This window comes from Onychostoma macrolepis, chromosome 13 (genome assembly GCF_012432095.1).
Source record: "Onychostoma macrolepis isolate SWU-2019 chromosome 13, ASM1243209v1, whole genome shotgun sequence".
In the NCBI taxonomy this organism is placed as follows: Eukaryota; Metazoa; Chordata; class Actinopteri; order Cypriniformes; family Cyprinidae; genus Onychostoma; species Onychostoma macrolepis.
In genome coordinates, this window is record NC_081167.1 from 19105100 (window position 1) to 19118507 (window position 13408).

The 13408-nt window shown below is 39.1% G+C and overlaps 1 protein-coding gene across 1 annotated transcript in view; it reads left to right on the plus strand.

The window, feature by feature from the left end:
- The first annotated feature begins 5779 nt into the window (after positions 1–5779).
- spock2 (SPARC (osteonectin), cwcv and kazal like domains proteoglycan 2) overlaps positions 5780–13408 on the plus strand; it is a 36096-nt gene continuing 28467 nt past the window's right edge. The window contains exon 1 of the mRNA XM_058796230.1: positions 5780–6094. Within this exon, the coding sequence (XP_058652213.1) occupies positions 5906–6094 (189 nt within the window). The 5' untranslated portion in view covers positions 5780–5905. The remainder of the gene's footprint in view (positions 6095–13408) is intronic.

Here is a 13408-nt window from a genome sequence, read left to right on the forward strand (position 1 = left end):
ATAGTAAAAATATTATTTAAAATGACTGTTTGTATTGAGTTATTTCATACATTTTGATTTTATTACTGTGATGGCAAAGCTGAAATGTCAGCAGACATTACTCCAGTCTTCTGTGTCACTTGATCCTTTAGATAGTATTCTATTATGCTGATTTAGTGCTACAGAAAAAAATATCAATTTCTTTAACAAATCATAAAAAACCTTTGTAAGGTAGTATAGATTGGGATTTGCAGTCAACGGTCGGTGTTGGGAAATACACACCAGGGGGCAGTCGTGAGCTTTGTTTATAGAAATCATTAAAGAAATGAATCTTAACATCTGTGTTCTTTGGTTTTCACATTGAAATAACAATGCATAAACATACAAAACAAAAATGCACATTAATATCAAGTATATTGTTGCTAGTATTCATACTAGGATGATCAACTCTTCCTTTCCATCCCACAGTCATAAACCTATTCCACATCTGAATATTACTATATGGTGAACAACACAGGCATATATTTGATCCCTGGCAATGCTTAAAGGAGCTTTACCTATATATAACAGTCCTTTCAATCCTCATGAAATCCAGGCAGACTAAAGGACACTGCGAGTGTCTTGACTGATGCAGGTGGGCTCAGTGTTGGTGGTCAAGAGTTTCATGAAATCATGGACTGAGCAGATTTAATGGGCAGCACAGAGAGGGGAGGAGCAACAGAACAGTCCCTGGACTGCTTTGAGTAGTCAGTAACCATAGAAACACCATGCTTTTAGGAAAGAAGACAGACTCCTGTTTTGTCTGTGGTCACTGATGTTTAAAGTCTTGAAACCATTATTATCTCCAGAACTATGAACTAATTGTGACTGCATATGGCATGAGAATATCATCTGACTATAAAATACTGGAGCGTTTCTTTTTTTGAGTGAGAGAGAAATTTATTTGATTATTAATATCAAGAACATAACCCAGTATAGATGCACACTGCGTCTAAATAATGTTTCTCTGTGTGTCTTCATCCAAAACACTGTTCCATTTAAGATTTGATTTATTGCAGGGGAGGACGAAAAGGATCCCAGCTCCCGGAGGGCCAGGAGAAACTCTGATGTTGTTGGATAATTCTTGCTGAGATGTAGAGTTCTTTCATGCAGTTCCAATACGCAGCACAGCAAGTTTAGGTGTAACGTTACAGTTAAGGTTAACATAGAGATCTGAGCCACTTATCTAATGGACCATGAGGAGGTCGCTTTTCTTCAGTGATATTATTGCACAGATGAGTAATTTATTAAAATGTCATGCCATTTACAATTTGGCCCCCTTTTGGGGGAAATTAACCCTAAAACAACTCTAAAATCCTACTGTCAGCAAAACTGTGCAAAGATCATGTCTGCCACTATTGCTGTAGACAGAGGGAGGCAATAATAGGCTAAGGCATTGTTTAACGCCTTCAGTGAAGATTAATTGAGCCACTTAAGATTATGCTGTGTGCTTCAGAGAAAGAGAACGCAGATGCTGACATTTTGAGTGCAGATTTATACTGGTGAGGAAGCACTGAAAAAGGACACCTTGCAATGCGGAATTGAGGATTAAAGTTTAAAAAACTAATTCTAATCCAGAGAAAATAGATTATCAGATATCATCATTATATAGCTCTCTGAATACTCGATTCTGATTGGTCAATAGTAGCAACCTGCGATTATTAGGCTACCTAATATTCACTGTTGTCCATAGAAATAGTGTATCAGTCCGCTTATTTTTGCAGCTGAAACCGTTGCTTCTGTCTAAACTGCACAATGAATATTTTATTTAGGCTACATTGTGTCCACACTTTGTTAAAATGAGAGGATTCACAAGGGTGCAGAACTCGGCACTTTACAAAAACTCTGGTGTTTTTAGCCACGATAGATTCTGATTGGCCATTGCATTCAAGAAAACACATAGGCCTATGTCTGTGTTCTTCTTAACCCTGCAAAAAAAAACAAAAAAACAATAGAAGCCCAATAGAAACCATCACAGAAATTCTAATGGTTTCCATTAAAATACCATTATAAACCATTAGCTTTTTCCAGTAAAACCATTACAAAATTCCTTTTTGTAGTGTGTTTTGGGCATTTTTCCAATAGGATTGAACATCCCACCAATAGAATCCATCACATACCAGTAGACACCATTATAGTTTCCATTAAAACCAGTACAATTCCCATTATAACCGTTAAAACCATTACATTTTCTATTGTGTTTTGGGCATGGTTCTATTGTTTTTTTCAGCAGGGAACTCAAGCACAAATACACACTGGATTGCTGTTTGAGGCACCCTCAAAGAATTAGACCTTTGTAGGGTGCCTGCCCATATGTCATATTCTTACCGGGATTGCTAAATTGCCTTAAATGTCTGGGTTTTGACTTTGTTTTTCTATTGTTTTCATACTTGCTGAAGGTAATGACTGAAAAGTTTGACCAATAGCGTGCAGGCTTTGTGCATAATCGACTAATCGTGATGTGTAAGAGGTTGGGATCTACAGAGAAAATGAATGCAATGCAAATATGCGGATACGTATAATATAATATAAGAGGACAGAGAGTGTGTTAATATGAGAACGAAGCCAAAACTCTGACATTTTAGGCAATTTAGAAATCCATGTCTGGGAAAAAGAGTGCGTATGGTCACTTTAACTGTATGTAAGTTTTTACTTTGAAATATCAGTTTCAAAATCATTCTGATGATGGTACACTGACTTCTAAAAAGGCCCACAAAATTCTGGCTCCAAAATAACAAAAATATACAAGAGTTTCTTTGAATCAATATTAGGCTACATGTCTGTTTATTTATTTTCCTAAAACCATGTTAGAATATATATATCCATATGTCTCCAGTTACCTCTGGAAAAACTGCCACCTTGAATCAGCAAAACCAAAAATGAGACCAAAGGTAAAGAGACATATCAGTGTCACTAAAAATCACTAAAGGGAAACATAGAAGAGTGTGACTTGCTGTGCAAGGTAATGAAATCTGGGACTTTTCAGACTCTCGTTGCAGATGAAAGAATGAAATGAAGCAGGGTAAGTGTAGGATTTGCCTTCACTGCAGCATATCAGTGGCAGAAGTGACACTGCGCTGCAGTGCTGGGAAGTGCTGAGAGCAGGGAAAAACTGCACCCTGTCCTGGTCCGTGTGGTACAACATCACCTTTAAACATTGATGTTTCTTTCTTGGTACTTGTGAGAGGAGAAGGAGTAATATAGATTCAATGTGTCTCTTGTTTTTTCCTATCTAGCTCAAACAGTGCATGGCTCTGGCAACAACAAAACCTTGGATTTGATTCCCAGGGAATGTGTGAACAGATAAAAATTTGTTAGTTGGCGTACATGCCATTTTGAATTTTACACAGATGAAAATGAGTATGTGGGGGCTAGAATTTTAGTCTACAATGACATGCATTATAAAAAGGTCCTAATTTGCATGTAATTGCAAGTTTTTAGTTGTTTTATGGAATTTTTGCCTATTGACTGTTTTTTATTTTCTGGAAAGATGCTTCACTGAACAGCTGACATGTACAAAATCCATCAATGTCGATGTTCTCTATCTATCTATCTATCTATCTATCTATCTATCTATCTATCTATCTATCTATCTATCTATCTATCTATCTATCTATCTATCTATCTATCTATCTGTCAATGAAAAAGCCTCTTTAACTTCTTTGATAAATTGTGCATATGTGCATATTATTATTATTATTATTATTATTAAAGAGGTCTTTCATGAAAAATAATTCACTTTTGTTAAATTTGCACAACGGCACAAAGTGACTTTGCATAAGCTTACAATTGTCTGCCAAATGCATGAATGTCACTGTTCTATTCTGATATTATATATATATATATATATATATATATATATATATAATTGGAATTTTGTGTTTTGTTACAAAACTGTGACAAATATGTATACAAAAAAGCTTGTCTATTAAAACCCCGTCTTTAATAGAGATGTATGTTTTATGTCAAGTATGTTGAGGTTTGCATTGCTTGCCTGCAGCTTATGTTCTTTCATATGAATCAGGTGTCACACATATTCATACATATATGTATGTATGTATGAAACTACAGCAAGTGACAACTATAGCCGTGGTCAAAAATGACCACTTGAAACCCCCTGTGGGGCTTTCAGGATCGAATTACACTATACGCTGACATATTCACACACAGCTAAACAATGTCATGTGTGTTCTGTCAATTATTCTGTCAGTGCTTTGTATGTCACATCGTTTTGGTGACAGTATCAGGATGCATGTTTCTATCTGAGCACTTTAAGTTTCATTGAAATAAAACATGGTATTTGCCTGCTTGCTTTGGTCCATAATAACACACCTTATCAAACCTAAGCTGTATTAAATATCACACTCATAAATGGTTTCAATCCAAGCTCCTCATTAATATGAACTGGTTGCATTTGGGAAACAGATTATATTACTTAATATCTTGCCATTAGCAATGAAATAATAAGATTTTCCCTTGTGCACAGCTAATGAAACTGAAGGCCTGCTGCAAATGAAGGTGTAGCAAACCATTTTATACCCATTGTTCAAGTGAAACCAGCACAGCTCTTTACAAATAGGTTAATACTACAGGGCAATTTGCAACAAAATGACAAACATTTTTATCTAATTTATGAGTACTACAACAAAACAAGCTATAATAGCTCAGTCTGTTTAAAGCAATTTTCAATAAACAGAAAGTAGGAAGTGTGTGAATCTAAATATGTGTTTAAATATGTAAATCAACATATAAATATAAAGTTTACATAAAATGTTGACTTTACAAAATTTAAGGTAGTATGTCATGTTGTTTAAAGAAAAAAAAAAACATTTTAGTGGCGGCTATCACTTGTCACTGGGGAAAATGCGATTTAGGTATTTATGTACAAATATTTACTAATTCTAATTAATTAATTTTTGAGTAAATTGGTTGAGTGAAAGATTCAATGATTCACTCATAAAGACAGTGGATAATTCCTGCAATAAAGTATTGTAGAAACAGGAAATAAGTCAAATTCAGCCAGTCACTTGCTTCCTTAAAAAAGGGAAGCAGTTTTTTCTAGAAATAGGTTGAGTGAGTCCAGTGACCCACAAGGACAGTCCCTTGTTTCATTTCAGTGTTTTGAAAGAACTGTTGAATGAATGAGCAATGAAGCACTCATAGTGACAGTCTCTATCGTCCTATTGGAGTATTGATGTAACCTGCATAAAGATCCCCACATCTGTTCATTTTTCTCCAATTGTAAATAAATTGTTTGAGATATTTAGATTCACCTCAATTATTTAAGTCTCAGTATCTCATATAAATGAAATATATAAACTAAATATAGAAAGATGACTATATTTTTTTTAAATAACTTAAATAACTATGAATGTTTACAAAACAGTAGTGACAAAACGTATAGCGACAACTGTAAAATCCAATAAAAAATCAAATATATACGTTATTATTATGCATACATTTAAAAACAAAAAAATCAAATGAAATGGTACATTTGTTTTACATTCTAGTGGCCATCCTTCGGTCTAAGTGAAAAATACTTCTGTTTTAAAAACGCATGGCAGGTAAAAGTGTAGAGCATGTTTATTTCCCCATGGTTATTTTCTGTTTTAAGTGGTGATGGGCTAACTAACATCTCGAATGATCCTATAATAGCTATAAAGACAGCAGAATTTAATGAAATTCCGAGCGCGAGTTTACTGACAAGCTTGATAGCAGTAGCTCTTCGCGTCTTCATCTCTCTCTCGCTCTGTCTCTCTCTCTCTTTCTCTCTCTCTCTCTATAGAGGGAAGACGCATCCTGTAATCAGGTCACACTTCACTGTAGCCTCAGCATCCGTCTCTCGCCCTTTAAAGCAGAGGAATCGAGACATCAGACAAGCGGAATAATGGTGTGGATGAACGATCTGGGATGTCTTCTCGTCCCGTTGCTGATGCTCGTACGGTTTTCCGTGCAGGTGGACGTTAAGAGCGGGAAAGAAGCGGAGAAAACGGGGAATTTCATGGAAGATGAACAGTGGCTGTCCACCATTTCCCAGTACAGTCGCAAGATCAAGCACTGGAACCGCTTCAGAGATGTGAGTTATCTTTGAGGCGATGAATGATGACATTACCTGACTCCATCTGCTTTAGCTCGTATCGATACCGATTGTTATAAAGTGTTAAGAATGGTTATGCTGGACAGTCTTATTCCTAAAACACCATTAGTCCTTCAGCAATCCCTTAGAAACCAGTCTTCCTTTCAAAGCAGTTGCATTTAAGATAATAAATAGCTATTGTGATAGAATAGCTTTGAACTGTTGAGTTCATGCTGTAAATGTACTAAGAGGCTTTAAATATATACAAGTATCTATAAAAGACTTTAGACAAATCTTTTTGTATCTTTAAATGTTTCTTGCAAAGGTAAAATGCCTCTAAAAACGCTCAGATCTTCAGTCAAGCCCTAAATATAGCCTACGCGGTAACAATGTACCATCTGTTTTTGTTTGTTTAATTGACAATAGTTTTGATTACAGAGTAAAGCAGATTGCATTAGGGTGTCGTTGCCCAGCTGGTTGATGTGATGTAATAATAGGCAACTTTAATAATTGAGTAGAACTTCACATGTATTCAGAGGGAGATTTATGGATTGATTTATCTCTCAAAGGTCAAGTTGTAGCATGTGTCCTTGTACAGTATGTTATTTGATCCTTTATTCAATGGTGTTTCTTTATAAAATCATCCAAGACATTGTAAGGAAAAACATTGTTAGTCAAAAATCAATGAATATGCAACACAATCAAAATTAGGTATGGTGATGATTAACATTAAGACTTCATGTTTATTTATAGTTTACAGGTGACCTTCTGTTCTTGAAAATTAAAAGGTCCTCGGTTGTTTTCTGTTGAGTTTTGCTGCTCCAAATGGAACATTAAACCGTCCAGAAACTGTGATTTATCTCCATCAGTGTTTGGCCGGTAGCTATTTTTACCCTTCTAGAACTGGATTAAGTGTATAACTCCTTAAATGATTATGGTGGAAAAACACATCTACGAGAACCCGGAATTTATCAAAATGTGGGAATGAAAAGATTAAGTGCGAATTAGACTGGGATTATAAATAGATGGACACAGCGTTTCTACATCAGTGGCTTACATTCAAACTAGGCCCTGCAGCAGACTCTATATTCTCCAATCAATGGCTATTGATCACACCATCTCAAACATATGAATAGCAGAGGAGCGATGCTTGTCCAACACAGAAAACCAAAACAGCTTTGAGAAAACAAGTCTCAGCCCATTCGCTGTTTCTGACTCAACCATCTAATTAAAATGCAGGTTGTTCTTGCTGCTGTTTCTTGAACTGTACTTGAGGTGACACACTTCACTAGCACTGAATAGCACTGGCCCATGACATGCTGTCTGCTGTTTTGTTTGGGTTGTCATGTCATTGCACAGATGGGAAGATCCTAATTGTGAATGATTAATGCAAAACGGTATTTTTTAAAGATTTTAGTTCTTTAACATACAGTATGTGCAGGATATGACAGAATCAGGACCCCTTAAACAAGAATATACACCAAAAAAGTAAACTTGTCTCCCAGCAAAACTAATATAATGCTAGAACTTTAATTATAGCTGACTGCCTTAAGAAATATTTCATTTGACTGCCAAATGAGTAACTTCTCACCTTGATATATGCCCAGACACACACTTCATGGATTAACATAATTTGCATCGTAATTGGATATTGATTTTAATGCGCTCGCACAGACTGTCTCAACCCTAGCTCCTGTCAAAACAAAGAATCAATATTAAAATGCATTTATATGTGGTTTCATCGTGGTAAACCATGCTTATGAATGTATTTATTATTCTGAGATTGCAAGGATTCTGAGACATCAACAGGCCCTCTGACACAGTTCAGTGCCTTTTTAACAGTCACCTGTTATCTTTGATCAGAGACAGAGATGGAACTGATGTAGACTCTGAAAATTAATCTGTCTCTGAACACAGCTTATTTCATCTTTAAAGTGTTGCTTGTGACAAAGGCAAATAATCCAAACTGATGCTGGCTTTTAAAGTCCTCTGAGGTTCTCAGAGCTGAATAATGATATAACTCAAGTGAACACTGATGAAAGCAGCAGAACACGAACGGCTCATGCACACACTGATGCACATATAGAGGCGTGTAATTTGACATTAATATTTCATATTCATTGTGTATTCCATTCTTGGCTCCTTATAACATTTGAATTTTTTAGATACAGCATGAGATCATTGTAATGAGACTGATGTTGAAGTTTATTTGAGAACTCTTAGGTGTCCTCGCTCTTCTAAATTCTGATTACTTTTTATTTTATTATAAATGAAAATATTTAAATTATATATATATATATGTATAGTATTCAAGCCATGTGTTTTTTTTAATGATTTTATGAATTTCTTTTATGATTACTTGAAATATGACAGCAGCCTAAATGTTTCAAAAATTTTTGCGAACTACCAACCTGCTGTCAGGCCTTCTGTAATTCAAGGGTCCTGTTATGGTATGCGGATAGATTTTATTACCTTGTTTTGCCAAATCCATGATATCATATGAGATATGATACCTAAAAATTGAAAGTTGACACAAAGATCTTTCAGCCAGTCTGTCTACCCTTCTTACAGATGAAATAAATAAATAGCAAATATCTAAAATTAGACTTCTTTAAAGTCAAGACATTGGTCTGAAAACGTCCTGCCTTTGGAGAATAGTCAAAGCATGTCAAAGCTATACAGCACATCATAATTTGGTCCAATGGGAATCTTAGTGAAGCATGTCAGAGTCTCATTTTAACATATTAAGTGAGGTCCATGTAAAAGTCATTCTAAATAAAAGTTTTGGTTGATTGATTGTATAATGCTTATAATGTTTTGAGACTTCCAAAGTGTAAAATTTGTTCCATTTACATTGAGTTTTGATTATTTATTTTTAAATCTCATTGACCGCATTAGATTATATTGCATTACATTCTGAACAACTGACTGAATCAGAACCATTTTTGGCATGCTCTATTTCCATATAAGTGGAAAATTAAATCTTATTTCATGGTCAGTATTTAAGACCAAATATACTGCAAGAATGTAATAGACTGGGTCGTTTAAAATGACAAATCCCTGTTAGACACAATTATATTCACAATTGCCTTTGCAACATTAATTTTGAAGTGAGCTATATATATCAGATATTTCCTACATTATAGTCTACATACAGGGGTGTGAAGTAACGAATTACAAATACTCACAAAATTGTGCACTTTTACTTGAGTACATTTTAAGTGATGTATCGGTACTTTTACTCCGCTATTTTCCTCCATTTGTGGTCATTACATGCTTATTTTAATTTTATTTTTATCCATCAACGTGATTGGATCGAGAGATAATAATCGGTCTCGTGACTTTGGTCAAATCAGATTGTGCATTAGAAAACTGTGATTTCCCCAAACAATGTTCATGCTTTGATGATAACTTATCTTTGATCACTGTTAAAACTAGAATGTCCACTAATGTGTTTATTTACAAAAAAAGCATGAGTGGAGAAAAATTAGGACATTTTATTTTTATGTAATATTTCCTAAAACAGCAATATAAATATATTATTTCTATAAGATATACACAAAAAGAAAAGGGGGAAAAGGGCAAAAGACAAAATAATTAGACTGAATAAGCTAGGAATGGTCTATGAATGGTACACCCCCAAACTCACATAAATGGTTTGACCGACCCAAGTCTTCAGCAGCCAATGACACTGACCCATTCAAACTGATTTTTAACGCTTTAAATACGTGTTAAATACGCGTGAAATACGCGTTAAAATTCACGTGTTTTTGGCCCTTTATTGATGACCCGTGGCGTTTATACAGCCTACTGCATCTGTGTCAGCGCGTGATGTAATAAAACTGAAGCTCGTTAATAAAGGAGGTTTTTTTTGGATCCATTTTATACAATCCGCCTTCATTTAGCAAGTGCACTCGCGCATAAACAGTTTTCAAGTTCAACACTTTTTGTTCCTTTCAGTTGTGGATGCTGCTGATTCACCGAGACCGCCGCGGCTCAGCAAAGAGGCGTGCGTTTGCGCGCGAGTGTTTTCTTTTGAAAAAGTTCCCCCAGAAATACTTCGTTATTTAATGCATTGCAAATTCTATTATCAGCATAACAATTCGAGTAAATGTGTAAAAGGTATGGCATGATGCCATCCTTAGAACAATGTGCCAAGTTTAGTTATTCTTATTTCTTTATTGCAAAACGCTAAAATTGGCACCGTTTTGGAGAGAAATGGGCTCTCATTTTAACCCATATCATGGTGTGTGATGCTGAACTATGAGTTTCTAATGGTGTTTGTATTTGCACTGTTCTAAACATTAATATTTTATGTGCAACAACAGCATGCTGTCTCAGTGGCCTTACACATGGCCTCAAACTTTATGATTTAAATGGGGATGAGTACTGAGAATAACGTTAATCTTTTCTTCAACTGAATACTGTTTCCGTGCTGTTTTGATGTATTTTAAAGAACTGGCAGTCAAAATTAAAACTGCTGGATGATAGATATTCTTCATTCTTTATGACAAACAAGATAATGTGAATTACAGAATGTACAACGGTTTTTAAATATATAAATTGCAGTGTACAGCGTTTATTATGAGGGGTGTGACGGATCAGTGGCCCTCCCCCTCATTATCATCACCACCCCGTCCCTTATTCGCCGCCCTTCACCAGGCTCCCGACTGGAGTGGGTGGATGAGAGGAGGGGCGTGGGATCAACGCGGGCTGGCGGCGTGTGATGAGGCACAGCTGGACTGAATGAAGCCTCATCACCGCCGCTGTTAAATGCCCAGCGCGCCTCTCCTCGAGAGACCGGTCTCTTCCCCCGTGCATGCACGCTGGTGTCCTCGTGGGTCCAGGAAGGGTGCGTTGAGGGACGTCGCGCCGCCAGAGATGCGAGAGCTGCGGGATCCAGAGTCCGGGAGAATGCCGCACCCGTATTACGGCCGTCGGGCCAGGATGCCGGGCCGATCAAGTCCCGCCAAAGGCCGAGGAAGAAGAGGAAGAGCCGCCGCTCAGAAGAAGCCGCCGCCCCTCGTAAACCGGACCAGAGCGGGAGCGCGTGCGGCCACCGGACTCCGCCCCTTCCCTGGACCCTTCCCCTCCTGGAACACTGCCCTCCTTCACGAGCCCCGCAGCACGACGAGGTCACCAGACCCCCTGTTTATTTTGGACACTTCTTTCCCTGGACACGTTATTTTGTTAATAAAAAGCCTCTCCGAGGCCTGACGCTACACCCACTGTGTCTGTCGTTGGCTCCTCCCGTCACAGTGGTGGAGAATGCGGGCAAGGCGGAGCCTAGACAGCGCAGTTGGGCAACACCTGAAGACGTCATCCCCTCTCGCCCGCAGAAGTTCGTGGAGAAGCGCGTGGGACGGAGAAACGACGGAGACGGCCTCCCAACCACCAAAGGGGTAAGTGACGTTTCCCCACTTGTCATCTTACCCTGTGGTTGGTTGAGGCTGTCGACTAATACCGGTTTCTCTGTCCCTGTTCCGGCGCGGTGCGAGAGGGAGGATCGCCCGGAGAGGAATCCCTGCCCCGCCCACTCCGACCGTATGGAGCCTGGTTGAGGAAGGTAGCACTCCTGCGTGGGCGGCGACCGATGACGGGGATGTCGCTTGGGGGGGGGAATGTGACGGATCGGTGGCCCTCCCCCTCATCATCATCACCACCCCGTCCCTTATTCGCCGCCCTTCACCAGGCTCCCGACTGGAGTGGGTGGATGAGAGGAGGGGCGTGGGATCAACGCGGGCTGGCGGCGTGTGATGAGGCACAGCTGGACTGAATGAAGCCTCATCACCGCCGCTGTTAAATGCCCAGCGCGCCTCTCCTCGAGAGACCGGTCTCTTCCCCCGTGCATGCACGCTGGTGTCCTCGTGGGTCCAGGAAGGGTGCGTTGAGGGACGTCGCGCCGCCAGAGATGCGAGAGCTGCGGGATCCAGAGTCCGGGAGAATGCCGCACCCGTATTACGGCCGTCGGGCCAGGATGCCGGGCCGATCAAGTCCCGCCAAAGGCCGAGGAAGAAGAGGAAGAGCCGCCGCTCAGAAGAAGCCGCCGCCCCTCGTAAACCGGACCAGAGCGGGAGCGCGTGCGGCCACCGGACTCCGCCCCTTCCCTGGACCCTTCCCCTCCTGGAACACTGCCCTCCTTCACGAGCCCCGCAGCACGACGAGGTCACCAGACCCCCTGTTTATTTTGGACACTTCTTTCCCTGGACACGTTATTTTGTTAATAAAAAGCCTCTCCGAGGCCTGACGCCACACCCACTGTGTCTGTCGTTGGCTCCTCCCGTCACAGGGGGTAGAATCCACAGCTCAGTACTCACTACTCAATACTCATGAGTACTTTTAAATAGGCTAGTCTTTTACTCTTACTCAAGTAGTTTTTTGGACAAGTACTTTTACTTTACTCACACTACATTTTTTGGAAGGTAATGGTACTTTTACTTGAGCATATTTTTTCAGTACTCTTTCCACCACTGTCTACATATAAATTAGATATGATCAATTCAAGGGAGTAAAAAAAAAAAAAAAAAATGATGAAATGAATCAATTTTGTGCACATTTGCTCGCTTGGACTTTTTTCCTATTAAACATCCTGGATGATATGTTCGTGTTCATTATCTGTAAATGCTTATAGAGATGCTGAGGGTAAATGACTCTGTCTAATTTCACCCCACACCTTACCCGGCTGTTAAAGAGAGAAACCAGGAGTGAATCCGTTATCTATGCTACTGAAAGTAAACAACCAGCAGGTCTGGCCAATTCTCGAGTGGCTGGCAAACGCTCCCCACCCCCCCATCCCCCCTTCTCGATGTAGAAGAAGCTCATTAAAAATCAGTGCTTTCCCTTAGCTCCGGAACGCTGTGTTGGCTTGCACCTGTTATTCCTCCGCTATATTTTTAATGAGGCAAAAATGTTTCAAGCCTACACTGAAAATGGTCTTCCATTTAACCATTTATTGGCATTTCCTTTAAAATGCACATTTTGTTTTTCAGGATGGGTGGAGGAAGCCTGTTCACTGTGATTGTTTTAGATGTGTCTTTTTCTTAATTTATGAAATTTTCACTGTGGCTTAAATATTGAATGCATCAGTCTCTTTTTTGGACAGAACTCTGTCGAGGGCTTTGTTTGGCACAGCTAAGCAAGTATGTGTTGTCACTGATGAATGTAGTTTAAAATAACCTGGCGGTATGCAAATGCATCAATATTTGGCTGTCAAAAGAAGTGAGTGATCTCAACTGACAAGCCAGTTGGATGTGCAGACCTACTGCAGAGAACCTCAGCGCTGGCCCCGTCACGGCCTCAGTCCATCAAGATTCC